The 26,236-nt window shown below is 39.8% G+C and overlaps 2 protein-coding genes across 2 annotated transcripts; one reads left to right on the forward strand and one right to left on the reverse strand.

Moving 5' to 3' along the window:
- The first annotated feature begins 6 nt into the window (after positions 1-6).
- On the forward strand, positions 7-16,141 carry LOC307016000 (phospholipase B1, membrane-associated-like). Its single transcript, XM_079645045.1, has 34 exons — positions 7-14; positions 391-460; positions 556-663; positions 1,120-1,194; positions 2,127-2,198; positions 2,350-2,424; positions 2,524-2,584; positions 3,413-3,471; positions 4,054-4,127; positions 4,925-4,968; positions 5,055-5,163; positions 5,602-5,653; positions 5,955-6,035; positions 6,116-6,181; positions 6,259-6,359; positions 6,446-6,527; positions 6,606-6,710; positions 7,649-7,744; positions 8,118-8,189; positions 8,396-8,473; positions 8,782-8,842; positions 9,546-9,604; positions 11,103-11,170; positions 11,251-11,294; positions 11,408-11,507; positions 11,603-11,654; positions 11,738-11,818; positions 11,918-11,983; positions 12,070-12,164; positions 13,190-13,271; positions 13,362-13,466; positions 14,583-14,678; positions 14,766-14,840; positions 15,161-16,141. Exons 2-34 carry the CDS (start codon positions 404-406, stop codon positions 15,425-15,427), a joined length of 2,718 nt encoding a protein of 905 aa, XP_079501171.1. The 5' UTR covers positions 7-14; positions 391-403; the 3' UTR covers positions 15,428-16,141.
- Positions 16,142-16,280: 139 nt separating this feature from the next.
- On the reverse strand, positions 16,281-21,444 carry LOC307016004 (amine sulfotransferase-like). Its single transcript, XM_079645049.1, has 6 exons — positions 21,208-21,444; positions 18,222-18,430; positions 17,601-17,727; positions 17,400-17,494; positions 16,971-17,145; positions 16,281-16,580 (listed from the first exon to the last, which is right to left on the reverse strand). Exons 1-6 carry the CDS (start codon positions 21,359-21,361, stop codon positions 16,462-16,464), a joined length of 879 nt encoding a protein of 292 aa, XP_079501175.1. The 5' UTR covers positions 21,362-21,444; the 3' UTR covers positions 16,281-16,461.
- Between the last annotated feature and the right edge of the window lie 4,792 nt (positions 21,445-26,236).

Raw genomic sequence — 26,236 nt, forward strand, 5'->3', positions numbered from 1 at the left:
GGTTTCCACAACAAGTGAGTTTATATGTAACATTAAATGTTTTACTCCAAATAGTAATATGCATAAATAATGCCATATAAAGGCCATTGTATAGGTACAAAAAAAAGGAGGTTCTCTGAGATTTAAGTGGGGAATTTGCGATAAAAAAAAGAATGTGAAAATTATTTACGTGAAAAATAAACAGATATTCTCTGATATTGTAGGGTCATACATTTGGTTGTTAAAATTAAGCAAAAATATTGAGAGTTACTTTACTCACTTTACTCACGCATTTCTTCTTGGAACAATACTCCATCCTGCACTCCACTCAGTACATCATAATTGTAGGCCTTATACCTAATTGTAAATTTGCATATTGCGTATAAAGGAGTTCAAATGTTTTTCTGCCAGGAAGTGTCGCTGCATGGAGAGTGAAGGAGAAGCCAGGCTTCAGAGGGCCATGCTGACTCATGCTCTGCAGGTCTGTCCATTATTCACATCAGAATATCTCATCGCTTCCTTCAGTCCTTGGATCTGCTGTGAAATATAACTTATCATCTCCTTTTCCCTGACCAGGAGTCTTTGGATGAACTCATGGTTCAGAAGCGCTGGTACAGTGACAGAGATGACTTCACCGTTATTGTGCAGGAAGCACCTTTCACCGCAGACCCTTCCTCTGTCTCTGTGAGTTCACAGGCACCATTTTACATCCCCTCCTTATGGTCACTGGAGGGGAACTGTTATCGCTTTTCACTGTGGACTTTAAAAAGTCAGGGAAGTATATAAAAAACAGTATCCCTTGACTCCTGATTTAGGTTTATTAAGGACAGATCTCAAATATTAGGTACAATTATTTCTCCAATGAAGCAACTGGACACAAAACATGTTATCAAACCTACGTCCCTGTATCTGTAGGCTATCTGTGTTTATTTAGCCTGTTTTTGTTTGTTGATAGTAGTAATAATGAGGTCACAGTATTTTACATGTATTCTAATCATAATCTTTTATAAACAAGGAACATAACCTTCTGATTTATCACAGTTTGTGCTGATGACCGATAAAGAATCCACGTTAAGTAACTGGAAATGTACTTTCTGTATCTTTCTGTACAATGTTGTGTTTTTTTCTTTTTCTTGACAGAGTGGGAAGCCTCTATCTGTGTCACAAGCGTCCAAACACACTGATCACCTGATGGTGCAGATGTGGACAAACCTGGTGAGGCCTAAAGCAATCTAATCCCTCTCCCATTCAGAAACACACACACACCACGCACACACACACACACACACACACACACACACACACACACACACACACACACACACACACACACACACACACACACACACACACACACACACACACACACACACACCGCACAGTGGACGAAATACTCCACTACAAGTCAAATTCCTGCAATCAAAACGTTTTTCCTGTTGGTGTTTTACCATACTTTACTATTTTATGCAATGTTCATGGCTTATTATTACTGCTGCTTTTAGCTTTTTAAGGTTGTGCCAATTTGAAATCCTTTACATAATGATGTGGGGTTTTAAGAACAACAAAAGAAATCATATTCTACAAGTTCATCTCAAGTGCTTGAAGCATCGCTTGTTAAATAACCAAATAATAGCAAGTGTAGCTGTGAGGTAGTGTCTTTATCTAACAATTGAAAGTCTGGGGGTTATATCCCAGCCCCTGCAGGCGACATGTCATCGTATCCTTTAAGATACTTAACAAACGATGTATGGGCGCCTCTGCTTCTGTATGAATGTGTGTGCACGGGTGAATGCTGACTTACAGTAAAAGCGCTTTAAGGGCTTGTAAATACTGATGAGGTGCTATACAAATGCAATCCATTTACCATTTTCCACCATGTATTTATTTATCTTAGGAACAATATGACATTTCTTAACACATTAAAGCAGATTCAATTCCTTCAGTTCATCAGATAAACTCAAAATCACCACATTTTTAGATATGAGTGGATTCCATTGGAAAGGAAGGCTATCAAAAAGCACTTGAAGCAGAATACAAGATGTAGATGTACTTACGTATCTTCCCTGGCTGCACACATATACTTAAACATACAGAGTCATTGTTCCCTCTGTCGCAGGCATGAAGACAATGAGTGTTGTGTCTTTCAGCTGCAGCCCACAAGTGACCAACATAGCACAGAAGACAAAGAAAAACTCATCATGTTGCCATGTCCGACTGAAGTGAGTAACTGTGCTACAAACTCACTTTACCTCCCTTACCTTCACATGTTGTAATAATGCACCATTAGATGCAATTAAGATTTCAGTGTGACAAACGTACACCCTACACATCTTCTCTCTCATCCCTCCTCTTTCTCCTCCTCCTCAAAAGGACCGGCCCTTCCTGAGGACGGAGGGAAACTCTCCTTCATATCATCACAGCGATGCGTCTCCTCGTCTTCACCCTGTGAGTATAGAGCGACATTGAACCCTGATGAAGATGCTGGCAGCGCTGTACGCCTCCTGTCTAGTTCTGACTGTGGACTTTCTCTGTGTGTCCACTCAGTCTACAGGCACAGAGATGCCCTGTGAGGACTTTAGCGCCTCACCCTCCCCACCCACCTCAGGTAAAGTTTTATTTTATTTGTACACACACATCAAATCCAGATTATGAGAAAATAAGAAATGCAGCAGGAGAGATCAGGAAGAGACACATTTATACATCTTCTTAACCTACGAAGAAAACACAATTTATAAAAAGAAAAATGATGCTTTTTAAGGACAATTTAAAAAGGGAAGGGAGAATTTATTCATGTTGGTTTTATATATTTCTCTTTATCATTGTTATACGTTACAAAAAACATTATATGGATGCTAACTAACTAACTTTATAACTTAAATGAACACAACACATGAAAATACAATCAAAAATGTGGCAAACAGATCCGTTTATTTTATGTTTTACTGACTCCAGCTGATACTCTCACACACCTAATGTGGTTTTTCCTTTATTCTGTAACTATCAGATATATCCCTTACTGTCTTGTGCATACTTCCTACTTGCTTGTTAAAGTTACCATCCTACAGTGTGTTATCTTTTATTGTGTATGACTTCTACTGATAATGTAATCTCTATTTGTTCATCAGAACACAACCATTAAAAACAACATTGTCCCATTCACATACATAACTACTTATCTGACAAAGAAAACACACTTTCTGTTGAATTCCCTTTTCACTTGTTATTAACATGTATATTCATCAGTCCTCTACAATTTCTTAGTCTTCTGCTTACCTCTGTTTAAGTGACCTTTTATGGCGTCACATATCTATTAATTATTGCGTCCTATACTACAGTACAATTACACATATTTGTTGAGTATTATATTTCTTTACTTTTACTCTCAAAGTCTTTACTGTCCTGACTTTTTTGAGATGTCTTCTTCATTTTTCAGTCCATGAACTCAGGCCTGGAGATGTTCAGGTTGTGGCTGCAGTGGGAGACTCTCTGACAGTGAGTCATTTTATTAATATGTTAAGGAGATAAAACAGGTTAAAAGAAAAATGCATTTAATCTCAAGTATCAAATATAAGTACAAATATTTAAAAAAACTGAGAAAAGATCCAGAAAGTAGGACCAGATTGTACCTTTTTTCCATTTTAAACATCCACTTGGCCAGTAAAATAACCTCATTCTGCTGGATGACATTGTTAATTTATAGTTACTACAATATGTTATATGTATTAGGCTGTATTGACGTATTAAACAAATTATTTAGGAAAAAAAGTAGATAAACGATAGCAAATGTAAAAAATGTAATGCTGTCCCCTGTCTGATTTGTGGAATAATTAATAATAATGTAAAAATAAATCAGACTTAAACTCATGACAATTTAAGTGTGTGAGCAGTCCTATGATTTCAAGGCTTTGGTGGACATTTATTAGATAATTATACTAGAGAAATGGAAAGAATAATAGTTTCATAATAGTATGAAGGAATAAATCAAGACGAGCTTGTTATAATGTTATATTTGGGGAACTTCTGTCTTCTGTCTCCATGTTACTGAACCATGTCCTGTTTTGTTGTATCTGTCAGGCAGGCAACGGTATCGCATCGAGCAAGAACAACGTCCTGGACGTCGTGCGTCAGTACAGAGGTTTATCCTGGAGGTAATTTAAGACTTTTAATCACAACTATGAAACAACATTGCAACATAATACTTGTGTTATTGTTCTTTAAAGGTGGGGTATGTCATTTATTTCAGAAACACTTTTTGTTATATTTCATGGAATACTCTTAACATCCCGATAGCAATGAATATATGAAATGCTTTGACAATGAATACTTTAAAAAAATTCATCTGTGGAAGCCGTGGCGCTGTAAAAAGCTCGACCAATCATCTGAGCCGGCCTGGCTAAAATAACTGGATGGCCTACCTGCCTGTCAGCCTTCCATCTGCGCACAAACTTATCTCGTGCCCTCATTGGTCATGTGCGCGTTCGTGTGTGTTGGAGGAGGGGCTCTGTAAGGAAGAGGCAGATTTTTTCTGGTTGTGTATTTTCAAATTCTAGCGCACTCAAGCTGGTTTCTCCAAAATGACCTACCCCACCTTTAAGTGTTGGTATAAATGTGGTTTCTAGGACCATCTGTTTATTTACTAGAAAAGTGATCTAATTTCAAGTCATTATTTTGTTTTTCAAATATTTGTATTGAGCAACATACTTTTAAAAATGTTGTATAATGCTTTGTCGACTGCTCACTTCCATATACAAATATTTATAAAATTATATTCATGTACATTCGGAGATATGAAACAGATAATATAAAAGTTGCAAGGTTTTGTATTTTTTAGATAAAGATTAACACAAATATCCAACCAACAAATGTGTAGGCTATATTGTAAATAAAATACATCTAAGAACATATTTAAGTCATCGTCTCAACATGGTCTTATCATTTTTTGCAGTATTGGTGGAGAAGAAAACCTCACCACTGTCACCACGCTGCCCAGTGAGTTTGTGTCTGGTTTAAATAACATGATCAAGTCAGTCTTTGTATCTTTGGGGTTTTTAATTTTCTTTTCTTTGTTATAACAGACATCTTAAAATATTTCAACCAAAACCTGACGGGCTTCTCTGTTGGAAATGGAAAACAGGAAACTTCTGAGTCTTTCCTCAACCAGGCCGTAGCAGGAGCAAAGAGCACGTGAGTTTTACTATTGAAGGCACCAGCTGCCTCTTACCTGTGTTCGTGTTAATATGATTAAATATGTGAGATAGTTACTTCCTTTTTAAACTTAACTGCAAAAGACCATAATTGTCCAGTTGTTTACATTGAAATGTGTCTGAAATTGTACATTACGTATCCTTGCATAAAAAGGAAAAGAAAGCTATATACAATTATATAAATACATTTACAGACTGTGAGAAAATGTCCTCGATTAATTGTTAAAAGATTAGTTTGACTATGTAAATCTTTGTATAAGCTATTTTCAACCTTAATTAAAACATAAATTCGCTTTAGATTTTGAAAATAGTAAGATAAAAGCTGAAAGAAATTAAACATAAGAAGGAATAAATGATTGTCATAATATTAAATATTGTCTCAGTAAAATGTTGTGTTATTTTTTCTTTGTGTTTTAAGTGACTTATTACCCCAGGTGCAAGCCCTGGTTGCGAGGATGAAAAATGACTCTGTGAGTTTACAAGTTGATATTTTTCTTTACCTGTTTTAAAATGTGCAAAACACACTATACAACCGTCATGCGCTTGAATATCTACATCAGTGAAGAAACCTACATTGATAGAAGCAGTGTACCAGAACACACAATTTAAATTATTTAGCACATTTTATACAGCAAAACAAGAGGGGAAAGGATATTATTGTGGATTTGATTACTTCCAATGTGGGAAATGTAATTATTCACATAAAGATTTGTTCTTTTTAACAATGCTACAAACTGCTCACATTCCCTCACATTCTTATTTCTTGTTCAGAGAATCGATTTTGAATCAGATTGGAAAGTAATCACCCTTTTTATTGGTGGAAATGACGTCTGCAACCACTGCTACAACTCTGTGAGTACTGATGTGGAGTATTATATCAAATACATTTCTTCGAGGGGCCAAACCTGAAACTGTTTCTTTTTTTTCAACAGCTATTTTACTCTGAAAATAATTTTATGCGTAATGTCCAAGTCAGCCTGGATTATCTTCACAAAGAGGTGAAAAGCGAACAGACAAACAGCTGAATTTCATTATATATGTTGGCCTGTTTTTAAAAATGAATTGTCTCCGTCAGGTGCCCCGAGCTCTGGTGAACTTAATAGAGACTCTCCATATTACCCCACTAAGAGAAATGCACATGGACAAATCCCTTAAATGCCCAACTTGGCTGGTCAAGTGAGTATCACTCATCTCTCTGCCCTTAAAAATTCCCTTGAGATATTTAAAACCAATGAAATAACTTGTTATACCTGCTTTTCCAGTATTCTGTGCCCTTGTGTTATCTTACCTAAACACAACTCTAAAGCTCTGCAAATAGTAGATGACATCAACAGAAGCTATCAGGTAGGAAAGACAAAATGTGATTGTGAAACAGTCCAGTTTCCTTCTCAGGAATAAACACATACTCTCTCTCTGTTCAAGCGTTCACTGGGAGAGCTTGTGGAGTCAAAACGGTACGACACTCGCTCAGACTTCACTGTGGTCGTCCAACCTTTTTTCAGGCATCTCATATTCCCCAGACTGCCGGTCAGTAACAAAGCTCTGTTTTTATCATGTGACTGCACAAACGTTATGGGAGTTTAATCCATCTGTCACGGAGGTGATCTCTGGGCCCTTAGATATCGGCCTCCGTTACGGGTTGTGTAGCTTCATTGTTGTTGATTATGTTCACCTGTTTCCCTGTCTGTGTTGGCTAGTAGTGTGTGTGTGAGAGATCCTTGTGGTGGCTGGTGACTGTGTTCACGTGGGCAGCAGATTGAGGCTGTGTCATGTTTATGATGTAATAAATGCTCACACTGGGTTGTATTTTGGACGTTCTGCCTCCTTGCTTGGTCTGGGCCGTTCAACGGTCAGCTTCACAACATCTCTCTCTCTCTTATCAGTCAACAACAGGTTAAGCACCAGATGTACATTTTCACTTGTCACTTTAACTTATTCCGTACTTTATAAATTAGATGACCAAATATGTATATATGCTGACAGTTATTTTACTCTTATTTTTACTCATCTCCTATTTCATAGTCTTTAATTACTATTATCATTTTTTTTTTTTTCTTGATTTTCTTGATTTTTGATTTTATGAATCTGTGTGAATCTTTGCTGTTCTGTTTTTTCACGCTTACCCTGTTGCCGCTTTGTACAACGGAATTTCCCCTCGGGGATTAATAAAGGTTCATCTTATCTTAGAATCAAGTTCGTAGGAAATGGTTTACCACTTTCAAATTGATTCCAAGATTTGCTTTCTTGACAAAAGTTAAATAATATTGACAAAAAGACAGATGGCTTGAGTCCATAGATACTTTTCAGGGGACAGCTATTATGTCTATGATACAGAATTTGATTTTAGTTTCTTCTTTATAGCCTACACTATGTTGCATTGGCCGAACTCCTAGTCTTTTCATATGTTTCACAAGTTGAAAAACTCTACTAAAGTTCATAACGTAACTTTTCCCCCCTTTTCACAGGACGGTCGTGCTGATCGCTCATTCTTTAGTGCAGACTGCTTCCATCTCAGCCAGAAGGCCCAGACGCAGATGGCTCGCTCCCTCTGGAACAACATGGTTAGTAACTCTGTTAACAACTCAACTTTATTGCACAACAGTACACACTGATACTGCACTCATGTCCTATTGGAGTCATTGAAATTAGGAGTTTTTGACTTAATAGTTAGCATTTACGCCTACTTCCACTTCTAATTTATTCTAATCTCACATGACTGATGAGCTTTGATTAAAGTGAAATACAGAACAGCTGAATTTACATACAGTTAGCCCCCTATTGTTGTATTAACACCACGTTAGCTTCAGACAGCTAATGGCTAGCCTCGGATAACAAGACAGGTAGGTTAGATATAACTGTATATTTGCTTGTTTGAAGATCTCACAAGATGGCAGTATTTCTTTTAATATTAAAAGTACACTCTTGTTCTTCCAGCTTGAACCTCTGGGCAATAAGACAACCATACAGGATTTCACTGCAGACCTTGACCTGAAATGTCCTACCAAGGTAAATTGTGCATACATAGGGAATTCTTTAAAAGCTGATGAATGTGCTTTTTTACGAATCATGTGATTGTTAAATCCTGTGGTAAAAATGCTATCAATAACATTTCCAAAACGTCTGTTATAAAAGTAGATTATGTTTTTTGGTGTACATTACTTCCTCACATTTTAAAACCATCATGTCATTTAAGCATTTTTGTTTCTCTACAGACATCACCATTCATCCGGACCTATAATAACAGCAATTACTTATATGCTGGTCCCTCTCCAACACCTGGACCTATTCCGGTAAGATCTCTAAAAGAGAAGTGACTTGTAGTACAGATAGATAAGTGTTATGTGTATATGTTTTACTTAAACTTAATGAAGCTGAATGGACTTGTTTTTTGGATGTCTGTGAGGGAAACAATGCAAATCATATTTAAAAAAACATCAGAAAACCCAACAGAAAGATGTCACAGCACTTACCACACAGCTTTACTTATAAGTAATGAATTTTTCTGAGACTTACAGTATAAAAACACAATGAATTGTCTATATGTCCATCCATCTAATATCTGAATACATTTGATCTTTTGATATTTTCTCCCTCACAGAACTGGGGAAGTAATTTTTCCTGTGTGGACCTTGCTCCATCTGACTCTGTGCCAACTTCTGGTGAGACAGTCATCCCTGCATTATCAGCATTCAGTCGATATGACATTCAATGGCCTCTCTTATCTGGAAGATGAAACAAAGACAGTTTTAAACACCACTGAGAGTAAAATGGCTTATATCAACCGCACCAATGTTCACCATAAATTGTTTCAATGTCTCATCAAGATAACAGATGCTTCACATACAAATTATGCTTCACATCAAGTATATACACATTCTCTTTCATCTGCAAGAAAGTAGGAGATACTTAAAATAAAAGCTGGTTACAGCAGGCATAGGCAGTTTATTTGTAATGTCATTTGGCAATACTGACATAAAGCATATTGTAATTTAAGTGGTATAGAGCCGGATAGGCAGTTTTCTATTTACTGTCAGTAACCTGTAAAACTATTAGTCATTCATCTTTAAACATCTGAAGGCATGTGCATCTGTATTTTCTAGATCAGCCAACGCTTTCTCTCTGAAAGACCTGTGATTGGTCAATGTCTCCTGGCTATATTTTCTCCTGAAAACAGAGCTAACAGGAAATGCAGGGGTCCATTTCTCCCGCAGACCACTCAAACTAAAATAAGCCTTTATTATGACATTTTTGCCCAATTACTCAAACATAGATCTGGCCCAGCTTCAAATGCTGAATATAAGATTGTTAAGAGACGTTTTTGTGGCTTATCTTGTCAAATGTAATCTCTTTTTTGTCTTTTAGTTCATAAGCTGAGACCAGCTGACATTAAAGTGGTGGCAGCACTGGGAGACTCTTTAACGGTAAGTGTTGCAAAGATATCCGGTTTAGAGTTTAAGTCCAAAGAAGGAGACAAACCGAGCCCCTGAAGGTGATTTTTCTTTATCGTGTGCACAAAAGATGATTAACTTGTTCTTACAAGATGATAACTTCTGCAAATAGGATAACATCACCTTACGGGACTTTGGTTGCTATTTAAAAAAGGCACATATGTTAGTAGTTCAATTAAGCATTAGAAAATTGATACTTAAAATATAGTGATTATGTTTTTTTACATGTGTGATTTGACCGTATACATTCGACATTTAAAGGTCGCATGTCATGCTTTTCTGGTTATCACCCGTCCCCTTGTGTGTTATGTAGGTTTTTCTGCATGTAAACGGTCTGCAGAGTCACAAACCCTCAAAGTACACCCTGTAGCGAGTAAAACACAGAAACGAGCTGTCTATGCTGCCCCAGAACGCCTCGTTGGACATTTCTCTTTTTCCATTGTTTACTTCTTGGGTATAGTGACGTATTTCGGGTATAGTGCCGTTACGTCCGCGGAGCCGTTACGTTTGGACCAATCCGTGGACTTCCTCACACACACACACATGGCGGGACGTTGCGAGGCTCGCTGCTGCGAGGAGCGGGACACCTGTGAGCTGGCTCACTGGTGTGGGGTCAGCGAGACACCGCGGAACTCAGCCTGGGCACACACACAAACTCCCAGCCAGGCTACGGGTGTGTGTGTGTGTGTGTGTGCCCAGGGTGAGTTTCGCAGTGTCTCGCTGTCTCGCCGACTGGGCTTTCTCGCCACTGGGCTCACAGGGAGGGGGTGGGGCAGGAGCTCCAACAAGCCGTTTAGGACAGAGTGAATACACATACTATACAGAGATGCTGTATGAGAAACCAATGTGAGTTTGGAAAATTGCACAATATAAATTTATTTTTAGTATACCTCAATAATGGATTTATGATCAGTAGAAATGGCCATGTCATGGGACCTTTAACTGAACCTTTTAATATCAGTTAATTGTTGTCATTGAACTATGAACTCTCCAATCAATTTGTTATCAGCCAGAAAGCTTACACCAGTGATGATCATGTATTTTATGTTTGGGTATTCAGGCTTTGATGTAAGACTTATCTTTGACAGTGTGTCAGTGTCTTCTTAACCCTTAAATGGGCATATCAATAAAAAGCCATGATCGTTTTTCTCCACATTACACCCATATTACATATTACCGCGGTTACTTTGCCCATAATATATCACACATTATTACACCCCTATTACACTCATGTAACTCCCATATAATGCCCATATTATACCCATGTTACGTTGTTATTAGACCCATATTACACGCATGCAACACCAATATTACACTGTAATTACATTGTTAATACACACATTTTACACCAGGACACAGCCTTTGAAATTACTGTATCCTCCATGATAAAGAAGCTTTTCAAGGGTTACACACATTATTTTTATTTCATTTATATTTGTCTGTGTCTTCGTATGTGTCTTTCTGTTAATAGGCAGGCACTGGTGCTAAGTCAAACAACCTGTTTGACCTCAACAGAGAATACAAAGGAGTATCATGGAGGTACGACATACGTGTAGTGTTAATTAAGTTTACATTTACCAACATATTTTTCAAACCAGGCTGATTACTTTTTCTTGCAGCATTGGAGGTGATGCTTCTTTGGAGACAGTCACAACATTACCAAGTGAGTTTAAGCACAGTTTCTCTGAGTTAATATTCTGTATGTGACAACAATCAAAAACCTACATTGAAACTATAACCCGGGCTGTTACTTAGTTGTTTTTCTCTTAATCCCAGACATCTTGAAGATGTTTAACCCCACGTTAAAGGGATTCTCCAGAGGCCAGGGCTCCAGACAGAAGGCCTTCAACATGGCTGTAGCTGGAGCGACGACCTCGTACGTATATATTCTTTGACTTTCTCCTCCATCTGTGTAAACTTTTTGAGCTTCCCGCTGTCATCTAACACCTTACTGTATTTGTTCTGCTACAGAGAGATCCCAATGCAAGTCCAAGCCCTCATCAAGGCCATGAAAGAAAATAAGGTAAGATTACATCAAAGATAAGTAATGTATCAGAAAAGCTCTAATTCTGTCTTTCATAAACATGTTTGGTACATTTGACACAGGGGGTCAATTTTGAAAAGGACTGGAAACTTGCGACAATATTTGTTGGAGGGAATGATCTTTGCCAATACTGTATGGACCAAGTAAGTCTTTTTTTAAATGCATGTACGTACATAAATAACTTGCACACTTCTGTATGTTATTGAACTGCAGTAAAAAACGTATTTGACATATTTCTGCAGAATAACCTGTCCCCCACGAACTACAGCCAAAATCTCATGCGCGGTTTGGACATGTTTTACAGAGAGGTGAGATATTAAACACTATATGAATGTCATCTGCAGTTCTTGGGAGTACAAGATGTCATGTTTTCTTCTTCTCTCTGCATCTCTAGGTACCGAGGCTGCTGGTTAACGTTGTGCTGATCTTACAGATAGATACATTGAAATCAGTGAAGAGGAACACATTTGGCTGTTCGTTCTTGCAGAGGTTTGCCTGTTTTTTCTTTTCTTTTATATATATTCAAATTTCTTTATTAGGATAAACCCCTTGAGGTGAATCACCTCGTTTTCAAGGGGGTCCCAAGAAAACAAATAACAAACAAGTACAACATACAAACAACATTCACACACATACATCGGAAGAAATAACCAAGAAATTACAAACATTCAGCCTAAGCATACAGCACATGGTAATACATTATAGGCGGTTACATTGAATGCATATCATTGGGTAGAGTAAAGTAGAGTAGCTGTACTATATATACAAAATCATAACAATAAAGACTTAGAAATAAAGACTTAGAAATGGGCAATAGGTGGGTCATCTCATGAGGAGATGGTGAAATAAGATGGAGCCTCAACAACCCTTAAACAATAAATAAAGTACTTCAGGTCATACAAAAACATTCAACCTTGAGGTGAGACGACAATGCACGCTTGAACAACGTCAGAGTAGGGAGAGATCTGATGGTAGCAGGTAAGTTATTCCAATCAGCAGGAGCTTTAAATTTGAATTTTTTCTTTTCTTTTCTTTTTTTTAAAGCAAGAACATAGTGGAGCATTTAGCTGCTCAAGGGAAAACATTTTTATAGCAGGAGTTGGTGGAGACCAGAACAGAACAAGAAGGTGCGTACGTATTCGATTTACATTTGACGAAACACAAAACAATGAATGCTAATGTTGCTATGTGTTGACGTGAAGGGTGACGCTATGCAATTCAAATGTAAGGGTGATAGGTAGGTCCTCGGTATTTTAAAGCGGGTTTCTGCTGCTCTCTAGTGGTAAAACAAAACAAAAAAGATTATAAATGCCGGTCTAACGTTGGTCCTTACATTGGTGTAGTGTCTCCTCAACCATTCAAGTCTAAGAAAGATATAGATTTTCTCAAGCAGTGAGAAGAAATACACAAGCTTTACGAATTGGAAAACATTTTGGATAATAGAGTGGATAAGATAGTTCAGTGCTAACCCTTTGATATGATCACATCTCTCAATGTCTTCTTTTTTTGTACAGAACCAAATGTCCCTGTGTCATCAACCCAACTGAAGACTCCCCGGAGCTTGAAGAAATGAAACGAATCAATCTCGAGTATCAGGTTAACAAAGAGTTCTTTAACCATTTAAATATTTTTGTTTTAATGGGGTTCGCTCTGTCTTTTATCCAATTTTTTTTTTTTTCTTCCCAGGCTGAAATCCAGCATCTTATCTCCGGAGATCACTTTGAGGGAAAAGAAGACTTTGCTGTCGTCCTTCAACCCTTTTTAGAGAATTTCTTCATCCCGCATATTGGAGTAAGTAACAGATATACACAAAGAAACATTAGGACATTACTAGAAATTCCCCTAGAATTGTTTGACTGTGTGACTGGCACTTGGTGCAGTTCCTTGGTGAAGCACTGAGTCTCATTCAGAATGTATTAAGGTTTATCTGTGACAGTTTAGCCTCATCTTCAGAAAATCGTAAATAGTATTGATACAATTATTTGGGGTTAGCATCTGTGTCCCCTTATGAACCATTTGTTTGATTTGTGTGTATTTAGACAGTAACATGTGGCTGTGACAGCAGTTCTCCTAAAGTCTCAGGGCTCTCCCAAAAGAAAATGTAACATGGGCGTGGATATGTGCCCTATGGCACAGCTAGAGTTTTTGTCACTGAAGGGCCGTTTCAGTCAATTTTATATAATGAAGGCATCGAGACAACGCTGACTAATCTTGCTACTAACATCATCTAAAATGATGTGAAAAGAGTGAAAACTATAAGATTTAGATCAGGTTTAAGATCTTTCTTTCATGAATTTGACTGACTTTTAACACTCTAAGGCGGAATGTTCAGACACTCTAAGAAGTGATGATGTCGTCCCTTTGGAATGTCTGAACATTCCGTCACGTACACACCCCTTGTTCGAAAAATATCACTCGTCACCAGCTTGAGCTTCAACAATCAGGATACATGTATTTATTATCCTGACAAGAATGGAAGTAGTCATCTCACACAGAGCATTTGGTACAACTAGTTCCTGAACAGTGCTGATATACAAGAGAGGGAGTTACAGTCACAAGATGGAGGAATACCGGTTCAAAGCAGTATTCAATGTTTAGTTCAGATTAGCTAAAACCCATGTCCGAAATGATCATGATTGTCATATGTGTATCTCCATAGAGGCTGAATCATCATGTTAATCACATAGCTATCATATTCCTAAAACAGTGTGTCCTGAAGCTCTTCTAGGTAATCATACATCCGGTTACGTCCACAGCTACATACTGTAGGGCCTTTGTTATCGTGTGCTACTCTGATATTGGAAGAGTACATTCAGTATTTTCCCAACACCCATTATAAAATCTGAAACGCTCTAAAAATGTCACTAAACTTTAACTGTGATTTTAAAATCTACTTTTTTTTACCAGGAGGGTGAGGTTGACTCGAGTTTCTTCTCTGTGGACTGTTTCCACATGAGTGAGCGAGCTCATGCTGAGATGGCAGTAGGTTTGTGGAATAACATGGTGAGCAAGGAGCAACCAAACTACTGCAGCACAATGCATAGTGTTTTTTGTGGTTTTATAAAAACTTCCCTCCATGTTTTTGAATAGTTGGAGCCCGTTGGAAAAAAGCAAAACTACAACGACTTCACATATGACCGATCGAAAATCGACTGTCCCTCTGAGGTAAGTGAATAGATTTATGAAGTCTGGAGGGAAATCCCACTGCTCACAACCCAAATTCTATTGACTGTATTGATGTACTTATTAATTATAAAAAATGTTTTTACATATTATTCAGTCTGGAGAACAAAAGTGTTATTACATATATACAATTGTCTTTAAACACAGCTAAAATATTGTGAAGTTCAGTATATAATAAGTAACCAATACAGAAACAGATTAATTTGAGGGGTTTCCAAATGCAGTGATTGTTGTTGCCGCTGTTGGTTCTTTTTCAAAGTTTTCATGAATGAATCCACTGAGCCGTGATGTGTTTCCTACAGGCGAATCCTTTCCTCTTCACTAAGATCAACAGCCTACCAAGTCCCGCAGTGACCGTCCCCCCCAACACCACCACCGACCCCACCACTGCTGTAACAACACTTCCTGTTCCCAGGTGCCCCCACTCTTTGCCTGTGTGGGTGCCAGTGGTTGTGGGAGTCATCAGTTTGCTGGCTGGCGTGCTTGTCGCCTGGCTAATTCTCTCCAGCTGTGCGCGTCGGAAAAACAAAGCAGAGAAAGCAGTGGAATTGAAAAGAACTGGTTTTTAATGCAGTTGTCATATAGCGGTATTTAAAGGTCACCTATTATGCAAAATCCACTTTTTCATGTCTTTTATACATCAACATGTGTCCCCTCTGTTTTAAGAGATTCAAGATTTAAGAGAGGAAAAAAGATTCTCTCTCTTTTTGTCCTGAACCATTTATATAAAAATATTTTGGCCATTTTATGATGTCATAACGATGTTTTGGCTTGTGTAACCATTAGCCAATCACCAACCAAGGTAACCCCCCCCCCCCCCCCCCCTTATCACTTGAATCTCCTCCTAGAGCACCATTGTGTTCTTTTTAACCAAATATCTCCCAGAGGGGCTTTTCATCTAAAGTAACAGACAGAGAATCAGCAATTTTGAAACGGGGCTGAAACAGAGGGGATTATGGGTAATGCTGCAATGATCTGTTTGGCATTTGGAGCCAAACACTTCAGAGACATGTTTTGTACCTGAGACCTATGATATATTGATGAAGAACAGTATCATAGGGGATCTTTAATGCCAACAGTTTATGTAAATTAGACTTTCTATTACTAACAACTAACACAAATATTACTCAATGGTGCTACAAGTATGTCATATTTGTAATTATGTTTTGATTGCCAACTAAATGTAAAATATCCCTGTGTAATTGACCTAGCTGAATCCTGACGTTTTGTACATTTATCTTCTCATTTTTATTTATTGATAGAATAAAATTGCTCCAACATACGATCCATGGTTGATTGACTTTGTAAACAATATTATTGTACCCTAAAATGTTTCCTCATCTCTGTATAATAATAATCTCTTCGTAATACAGGAAATGTTTTTACCCATGTGTGAATCCAGGGATGTAGAATCAAATATGTAAATATATAATCCAAATGTATTTTATATTTGTTGTTTAGGGTGAAATGTTTCACAACTATTTGATGATTACGTAACTGCGGAAAAGATAAACATATTGTTGGCAACAGAATATAGAATAATACCGGACTTTTTTTCTTTTAAACCCCCCCATGTAAGAGCCATTTTTGAATGATAATGGAGCTACTGTTTGATCTCCCAGGTGAAGCTCAGAGGAAGGTCGCTCATCTTCTCTTCGAACACTCGGTCAAAATACTCATTCTGAGCCACTGTGAAGAAGTTCTTCCAGTCGCCTGCCACACCTGTCACAAACAAACGCACAAAGACTTTAACCCTCCTGTTGTCTTCGGGTCAAATCTGACCGATTTACTACTTACATGGATCACACCTGGCACACTTAATACGTGTTCAGTGTCTATTCTTTGTATATTTACTGCAGTTGTTCATGTATACCAGTAGTCTGACAATATGTACAGTTTGAAAAGGTGTTAAATTAAATTTGGTGATGATTAATGGTTTTTGTGTTAATGTAATAGCAGTTAAAACAGGACCGGTCGAATTTGACCGCGAACACAAAGTAAGGGGGGAAAACGAAGACAATAGGAGGGTTTTAATAAAACATCAAGCATAAAGCGATATGTAATTTAAAATAATAATAATCTACCAGTCTACCAAACAAGCTGGAAACAAACCTTTGCGCATGGTTGGGCTGCTGTAGCGTTGTTTTTCAACCAAGTCCTTGTAGTTAGCTTTGGGGTTTGTCTTCATGTTTTTGAACGTGGACATCTCCACAACATGATCGACGGCTTCATCAGTCAAATCTTTTCCCAGAAAATCACAAACCTTCACAACTTCCCCTCTGAGGTCCTGTCAATTCCACATGGAAAGGAAAGCATGTTATTTATTTTTACTACTACATTCATGAGAATTATAGTTAACATCATATATATATATATATATACTGTATATGCTTGTATACTGGTAGGGAAGTAGAATGAGAGGACGCTACACGTTTGTTGCTAGTTAAACATTGAAAGTAAACTTTTTTCTATAATCAATAACCCTGTCATCGTGGAAGAACTAAAAACAAAAAATATGTATATAAAAACATGATTTCCAACCTTCAACATGTCTTCATACTTGACATAATGTACGTCCATCTCGTCTTTTTCCTTCTGATATTCTCTCACATGATCAAACCACAGTCCCATATAGACTGTTATACAATGAAAAACAGGAGAGATTTAGACACACATTGTCTTTTTCGAAATGTTATATTCAAACAATATTAAATATACTATACAAATAACACCTTAACCTACCTTTGCCATCCATGAAGTCCTGAAAGAAAGCCTCAAAGCTCTTTGGTGTTTCCAACATCTTCCAACTGTGAGAAAAGTGATAGAGGGACACCAGGACATCTTTGGGGTTCCTCATCACATACACAACCTAAAAAACAGCATGTGAAGTTAATAAAAACGTAGTATCTGTAATTCCGCACCATAGGCCTGTTGAGGTTCGGATCTCAGTTTTTAGTTTAGTTTCTTCTCATGACTATACAACAGCCGCTTTACTATTATGCTAAGAATATATTGAGACACGACAGGTGAAAACGGTTAATATTTTAACAAGATATCACCATAACACTTCCCTGGTTGATTACATTAAGACAATTACTTTGAATATTCTAACACTGAATGTTTAAAGATGCAAATGAGGCAGTGTCAAACAATATCTTCTAATTTGGATACATTTCTGGAACCGAAATTTGAAGATCGACTGAAATAGATGCATTTTTGCGAGACTGTTTGCTTGGTTGACAGATGCCTTGTGTTGCAACAATATCTATTATAACATGAGTTTTATAAAATGCAAGTTTAAGTTCATTTCCAGGCTGGACTGACAGCAGCAGAGACAGTATTGTAAGTCCATCTCTTCATTACCTTGACTCTTTTGGCCTTCAATCCAGTAGGCAACATGTCAGGGGGAAGGTGTGTGGCATAAAGACGGGGATCTGGCCTCTCTCGACGAAAGTCATCTAACGTGTTGGCCTCCAGAAAGGGAACGCGAGCCCTGTTGTCGGCCTCTTCCTCCATGTCGGGATGTGCAGCATCCATGATCTTGACAAGTATCTGCTGCATCCACGCTGAGCCTTAGCACAGAAAAAAGTGAATGCATCCATATGTTAAAATATAGATTTTAAAGCGGGCGGGGGCAAAACGCAACATCTTGCAAGAAACAGCGTCTGAGGGCTTCTTAACATCTAACAAACTATGAATGTGTCATACTTAACGGGACGAAACTCAGCTTTCAGACAATATTAACAATTTTTAGCTAAACGAAAAAAGGGTACAAGCGGCCGAGATGGGTTTTTCTCCGCAGGGTGGCTGGTGTCTCCCTTAGGGATAAGGTGAGAAGTTCGGTCATCCGGGATGGACTCGGAGTTGAACCGCTCCTCCTTCGCGTCGAAAGGAGCCAGTTGAGGTGGTTCGGGCACCTAGTTGGGATGCCACCTGGGCGCCTCCCTAGGGAGGTGTTCCAGGCACGTCCAGCTGGGAAGAGACCAAGGGTTAGACCTAGGACCAGGTGGAGGGATTATATCTCTTCTCTGGCCTGGGAGCTCCTTGGGATCCCCCAGTCAGAGCTGGTTGATGTGGCCAGGGAAAAGAAAGTTTGGGGCTCTCTGCTGGAACTGATACCTCCGCGACCCGACCAAGGATAAGCGGGAGAAGATGGATGGATGGATGGAAAAAAGGGTAATAAAGCCTCTGAATTAGCCCTGAGCGAAAGAATGCTAACGCACTTTGCACAGAACTCACGGTAGAAATACCCTTATTCCTTATCGGATCTGCACAAACAAGATATCGATTAGCAAGCTGAGATTCCACAGATTCCAGAGGTATAAGTAACATCACTGAGAGATCAAAACCTCTCTAAAAAGGTAAAATGTCCCTTGTTTTGCATTAATCTTGATACAGGCAGGGTACTTATTATATGTTTGGATTCCCAAAGCTTTTTGTCTACTATCCCATCATTCAAGGGTGGTTTTCACAATAAGTAATGTTGTTTTTTTGGACGGACACTATAATTTACATTTTTTTACTATGTTAAATCTGAATTTACTTTAAAATAAAAAAATTCTATATTGACTCTGACTTTTCTACATCCAACCCACAGGTTTATCATTGCTTTGAGAAAAAAGATGATTAATTAACCCCTTTTAGAAGTGAAGAATATCATTTGTTCTGGGAATGTCATTTTCGAGCCTGAGGCCTTAAAAACAGGCTTGGGGCTTAACTAGTCAAACAAGTTTCACATGTTCAGCTCACCTGCTGTGCAATAATGCAAAAACTCTCCAGGTAATTAAATACAATTAATTAACGGGAAGTATAATGAGAACACTGTATCCATTTTCCTGTAAATAATAGCAAATTACAAAGTTCAGCCAAAGAAATGTCCTGGAAAATAAAATATATTGTATTAGACAGAGTAATGTTTATTTAGTAAGAAAATAGATAATTGTCATAAAATGACAAAGTTCTGCCATTAAAGATTATATGAAAAAAAGAAAGGAGCGCTAGACACTTCATTCCAACATGGCTTCTTCCTTATGTTTCACCCTTCCCTGTGTCTATTGGTTTATCGCACCTGGTAAAGGTACAGTACAGCTAATTGAATTACTTTGCATTCTACAGGTTCATATTTCAATTGTTGAGGTCTACTAGAATGGATTTAAATTGTGCAATTTTCCAAAATCACATTGGTTTCTCATACAGCATCTCTGTATAGTATGTGTATTCATTCTCTGTCCTAAACGGCTTGTTGGAGCTCCTGCCCCCCCCTCCCTGTGAGCCCAGTGTGCTCTGATTGGTCGGGACGTTGCTCGTTGCGAGGCTCGTTGCGAGGCTCGTTATAAATAAACATTGATTGATTGATTGATCGTTGCTGCTGCAAGGAGCGGACAGGTTTCCGGGTCGGCGATACAGCGAGACACAGCGAAACTCATCCTGTGCACACACAAACACTCACAGCCGAAGTAAAAACAATAAGTCTGGCTTGATATTGAGTAAGAAAAAGGTTTATAACGCAGTGAGAATGGGTCTGCAGAGAGCATTTCTCCGCGATCCCAACTCGCTCCTCAGATTGGTCCATTTGGGCCAATCTGGTCATTTGTTGTTGATTTGGGTGTTCACGTCACAGAACCCAGGAAGCAAACAATGGAAAATTAGAAATCTCCAACGAGGCGTTATGGGGCAGCATAGACAGGTCTTTTCTGTGTTAGAGCTTTACTCGTTACAGGGTGTACTTTGAGGGTTTTTGACTTTGCAGACCGTTTACATGCAGAAAAACCTTCATAACACACAAGGGGACGGGTAATAACCGGAAAAGCATGACATGGGACCTTTAAGGTGTGACTAGTCTTATAAACTTAACACAACAAGTAAGGCAATTTGTGTTTGGTAGATGATTTCTATGTTGTAACAATGCTTTTTGGCAATCAATCTTATACCGTTGGAAAGCCTGTTTTCTTACCTTTCCAATACCACATTTGTGAGGAACAAGCATTTGTGGGATGAGCAGCAGAGCTGAGTATGTGGGGTGTGTCCATGAAAAATGTGACAAATCTCCTATGTACAAAAGTATTGGCCTATAGTTATGCATAATACTCGTTATGGCACATTTAAGAATCTTATATGATTACTGGATTATATATAATTACTGGATTAGAGAAAACCTATTTTTTCTTTTGCCAATTACCGGTTGTGGAAAGAATATGCTACTTAAAAAAATGAGCTCCAACTTCTAAGTTATGTACACCCACTGTAAATGCATCTATTATTATAATCCAATAATGTAATAAAGTGTACTTTTTCCTAATAAAAAAATTAATTTTGATTTTTGTACCTTTACTTAGAGGTAGTCACTGACCTGATTTTGGGTAAGTGATCATATAGATATCACTAGGGTGGACATCCACATGCTGCAGAGCATCAAGGTCTTTTGGCTTCATCAGCTCCTGCACCGGGAAGCAGCGTCCTTTGTAACTGAACAGGTAAGGGCTGACTAAGTCCAGAGAATCCATAACGCAGGTGATATGATAGATGCACTAAAGGTCTTAGTCTAAAGGTTGTAGTATGAATTGATATAATCAGAGCAAGTAGTCAGTCCTCTTACGGGGTGTCTCGCAGAATGAACACACATCTCAACTTCATATTTCATGTGAGACACACCTTAACTGCTGAAAGGTATACACATGTTCATTGTAATAGTACTTATCAATAACAAGTACAGGCACGAGCAAAAAAATAAATAAATTAAAAAAAAAGAGGACTCAAGAGCACAACCAGGCAAAAAGGTCTTTAGTCAAGCGTTTAATCCAAAAGGTAAAAATAAAACAGGCAATGATCAAAACATTTACTGACTGGAAGTAACGAAAAAAAAAACTAAGTTGGCGGAGAACTACTAAAGAAGCAACAAAAAAACAACCAACTAGATTGGTACAAATGCTAAGCAGCTAGAACAACAGCTTACGTCAGGAGAGAAACATGGAGCAATTTCTGCTATACAGACAAGACGAACTGGCACTGACCAAGGAAACAGCACAGACTAAATACACAGGTGAGGAGTGATCATTAGGGACGGCTGAGGCTCATTGAGGCCAGGCAGGTGATTAACAGGGAGCCAAAAATACACAGGTGAGGGAGTGAGGCAATCAGCCAGGGCCAGGATGTGACAGTACCCCCGCCCCAACGACCAGCACCGGACGGTCCAGGCTCGTCTGGATGATGCCTGTGGAAATCCCGGATGAGGTCTGGGTCGACAATGTTCTTTGAAGATACCCATTCCCTCTCCTCAGGACCATAGCCCTCCCAATCCACCAGATACTGGCGTCCACGACCCCGCCGGCGAGCCGCCAAGAGCCGCTTGACAGAATAAACTGGCCCTCCATCGATGAACCGGGGGGGCGGTGGGGGTCTGGAGCAGAGCCGGCCCGACCCAGTAAGCGACATAAGCGGCCGCTTAGGGCCCCGCAGCCACTAAGGGGCCCCCTAGCAAAAAACATTTTTTAAAATATATATATACAAAGAAAAAACAGTACACAGTCGCCGTGATAAGTATGTTTAATTAATTGTGTTAATATGCGTAGATTGCCTACTCTCAAAGTCATGTATTATATTATTGAGTCAATAATATAATACATTAACCGTGCTTTACCTGAACCTCATCATGAGAGGATTGGAGGATTGTAATTTCCCGTGTGCACTGAATGCAACAGAGGCAAGACACCAGACCAACCAGAGAGTTAAATGGAAATAAACATCTGTCTTATTGGCTGACAGGTACCTTTCCTGTGAGCTGTGACAATGTTTAAAATAAACTGTCAGTCGGACTCAGAGTTTTTGAAGATGGACATAAGAAAACATTTTCTTAAAAAAGACGACAATTCATGGTGGCTCAACAACCCCAGAGCCACCACTTGAGCCAGGTAAACAAGGTATGTAAATGTCAGTAAACTTCCAAGTTATGCGAACATGTAAGCAAAGAATAAATTACAGCTACGTTGACGTTACTTTGAATCGCGGGGGTAAGCTAAACCGTTATCAAGTAGCTATAGCTAGCCAGATATTAAATAAACACTTTGTCATACAATCTAAATGTTATGTTTTTTAGCGTTTCAAAGAAAGCTCTCTGGGAAATGTTGACTTACTGTTCGACATGAAGCTAGAAGCTACCTTACAGTACACAGTTGATCCGGAGTCCTGTCAGTTAAAGTGTTTCATAGTTAGCTTAGCTAAGCATCAACCTAGCACTGAAATACGTGGATGTTATGTGACAGTATTTCTGAGAAAAAGTCAGCTGAAATGGTGGCATAGTTGCCACTGTGTGTCAACAACATGTTTGAACGTATTTGCAGCAGTAAATGTTGCTGTTTGGCCACTGACGTTGCCATAACAACACCTGCATTTAAATGTGCAACCTCCTTTTGTGACAGATTTTTGCAAGAAATTATAATTCTTCTGAATGATATTCCTATTGACAGCTAGTTTATATGTGAACATTATGAGATGGACAGCCAGAGAGAATAAATGAAAAACAGTTATGAAATACTATATGACAAAACAAGAATACAGTTTAAGTGATTTGTAAAATATCCATAAAGAAAAATCTGTTTACAGTTCTGTTTCATATGGGTGTTGAGAGATGTATCCATAGATCTCTTAATTTTGCTATCAAAGTGCACCAGATTGATGCTTTTAACTTCAATATTAAAACAAAAAAAAGATCCAGGGGGAGCATGCCCCCGGACCCCCCTAGAGGAGGTGAGGACCCCCCTAGAGGAGGTTAGGTCCACGGTGTTTACATGCTTATGTATACAATATGTGTGCTTATGCTAACATCATAAGACAAAAGTTGGTTCCGTGTTGTGTGTAGTGAGAACACGCTAGAGTGAGGGGGGCCCCCAAGCCAAAGCTCGCTTAGGGCCCCCAAAAGTCTAGGGCCGGCCCTGGTCTGGAGGCAGGGACCAGAGGGCTCTCTTTGATCGGCTTGATCTGAGCCACATGGAACGTTGGGTGCGACCTCATGGACCTGGGAAGCTTGTGTCTCACAGCAACAGGATTAATAATCTTTGAGACAGGGAAGGGACCAACAAAGCGAGGAGCCAACTTACGGGACTTGACTCGAAGAGGAAGGTCCTGAGTGGAGAGCCATACTCTCTGGCCGACGCGATAGGTGGGAGCAGGGATCCGTCTGCGGTCTGCTGCCCTCTTGTACCGAGCAGACGTCCTAAGCAGCACTTGTCTAGCCCCAGTCCAGATGCGGCGGCACCTCCGAATCAGTGCCAAGGCAGAAGGAACCCTGACCTCTCTCTCCAGGGACGGAAACAGGGGCGGTTAGTAGCCATAAGCACACTGAAATGGGGAAAGACCAGTAGAAGAGCAATGTGTTGTGCGCATACTCAACCCAGATAAGATTTTTACTCCAAGTAGTGGGGTTCTGAGAGACGAGACAGCGCAGACCGGTCTCTAACTCCTGGTTGAGCCGCTCGGTCTGTCCGTTGGACTGAGGGTGATGGCCGGAGGAGAGGCTAACGGTGGCACTCAGGAGAGCACAGAACTCCTTCCGAAACTTGGAGACGAACTGGGGACCCCGATCCGACACAACATCTTTAGGGAAGCCATGTAACCGGAAAACAATGGACAGGACAACCTCCGCTGTTTCCTTGGCAGAGGGTAACTTGGGCAGAGGAACAAAATGCACCAACTTTGAGAATCTGTCGACAATGATCAAAATGGTTGTGTTACCTTGGGACAGGGGAAGACCCGTTACAAAGTCCAGAGAGACATCTGGGGTGTAGGTACAGGGAGGGGACGTAGGAGACCAGGGGAAGCCAGACGAGAAACTTTGTTTTCCGAGCACACACACCGGGCAGGCAGCAACATACTCGCCCAGTTCACTCTCCATCTTGGGCCACCATAAGCATTGCTTGACCACAAACATGGTCCTTTTGATCCCTGGATGGCAGGAGAGAGGGGACGCATGAGCCCAGTGGATGACCTGAGAGCGAAGAGGAGAGGGCACAAACAACCTGTTCTGAGGGCAACCATTCGGCCCTGGGTTACCAACATTTGCTTCTCTGACCCTCTCCTCAATAACCCAGGTAACAGCACGCGCCATACATGAGGGAGGCAGGATGGTAGTGGGGGGAGAATGGTCAGAGCCTGTATCAAAGAGACGGGAGAGAGCATCAGGCTTAGTGTTTTTAGAACCAGGACGATAAGACAGTGAAAAGTTGAACCGATTAAAAAAAAGAGCCCACCTGGCTTGACGAGGGTTGAGTCTCTTCGCTGTGCGCAGGTACTCCAGGTTTTTGTGATCGGTCCACACAATAAATGGTACTTCAGCTCCCTCCAACCAGTGACGCCACTGCTCCAGTTCCACCTTAACAGCCAACAGCTCTCGATTCCCCACATCGTAATTCCTCTCAGCAGGAGAAAGCTTCCGGGAGAGGAAAGCACATGGGTGAACCTTGTTGTCCTCTCTGGAGAGCACAGCACCAACCCCCACGTCTGAAGCGTCCACCTCCACCACAAACTGCAGACGTGGGTCCGGGATGATCAGTATAGGGGCCATGGTGAAGGCCTTCTTGAGCCTCTGGAAGGCTTGGTCCGACTGAGAGGTCCACTGAAACCTTGTGTTTGGGGAGGTTAGTGCATGCAATGGAGCAGCAACAGTGCTAAAGTTTCTTATGAATCGCCTATAGAAGTTGGCGAACCCTAAAAAACGCTGCACTTGCTTGCGGTTTGCAGGGACAGGCCATTCAGAGACATCATTAACCTTAGCCGGATCCATCAAAACATTGCCCACTGACACAATAACGCCCAAAAATGAAACAGTGGAAACATCAAACTCACACTTCTCGGCCTTGACAAAGAGGTGGTATCCCAGTAGACGCTGTAGGACACGGTGTACATGATCTCTGTGGGTCGTTTTGTCAGGGGAGAAGATGAGGATGTCATCCAGGTACACGAAAACGAAGATGTTAAGCATGTCTCGAAGTACATCATTGATCAAAGTCTGAAACACAGCTGGGGCATTTGTGAGGCCTCTTGGGGTGTTAAAAGCAGTTTTCCATTCATCCCCCTCTCTTATTCTCACCAGATGATAAGCTATTCTAAGATCTAACTTGGTAAAGATCTTAGCACCTTGTAACTGGTCGAAAGCTGATGACATAAGAGGAAGGGGATACCTGTTCTTGATGGTAATTTCGTTCAAACCTCGATAGTCAATGCAGGGGCGAAGTGACCTGTCCTTCTTTGCCACAAAGAAAAATCCGGCTCCAGCGGGAGAGGAAGAAGGTCTAATTAATCCAGTGGCAAGTGAAGACTCCACATATTCCTTCATCGCCCGTGTCTCTGGAGCAGATAGGGAATAAAGACGACCCCTGGGTGGTGAA

Source organism: Notothenia rossii (assembly GCF_949606895.1).
Source record: "Notothenia rossii genome assembly, chromosome: 8".
NCBI lineage: Eukaryota > Metazoa > Chordata > Actinopteri > Perciformes > Nototheniidae > Notothenia > Notothenia rossii.

Coding starts and splice junctions, on each gene's coding strand:
- LOC307016004 (XM_079645049.1), bottom strand. CDS start 21,361: ATGGATTCTCTGGACTTAGTCAGCCCTTACCTGTTCAGTTACAAAGGA. Junction 17,728..18,221: donor TGAAGGCCAAAAGAGTCAAG/GTAATGAAGAGA, acceptor GCTGTTTTTTAG/GTTGTGTATGTGATGAGGAA. Junction 17,146..17,399: donor AGTATGAAGACATGTTGAAG/GTTGGAAATCAT, acceptor TGGAATTGACAG/GACCTCAGAGGGGAAGTTGT.
- LOC307016000 (XM_079645045.1), top strand. CDS start 404: ATGGAGAGTGAAGGAGAAGCCAGGCTTCAGAGGGCCATGCTGACTCAT. Junction 8,843..9,545: donor TGACTCTGTGCCAACTTCTG/GTGAGACAGTCA, acceptor TTTGTCTTTTAG/TTCATAAGCTGAGACCAGCT. Junction 11,171..11,250: donor TACAAAGGAGTATCATGGAG/GTACGACATACG, acceptor TTTTTCTTGCAG/CATTGGAGGTGATGCTTCTT.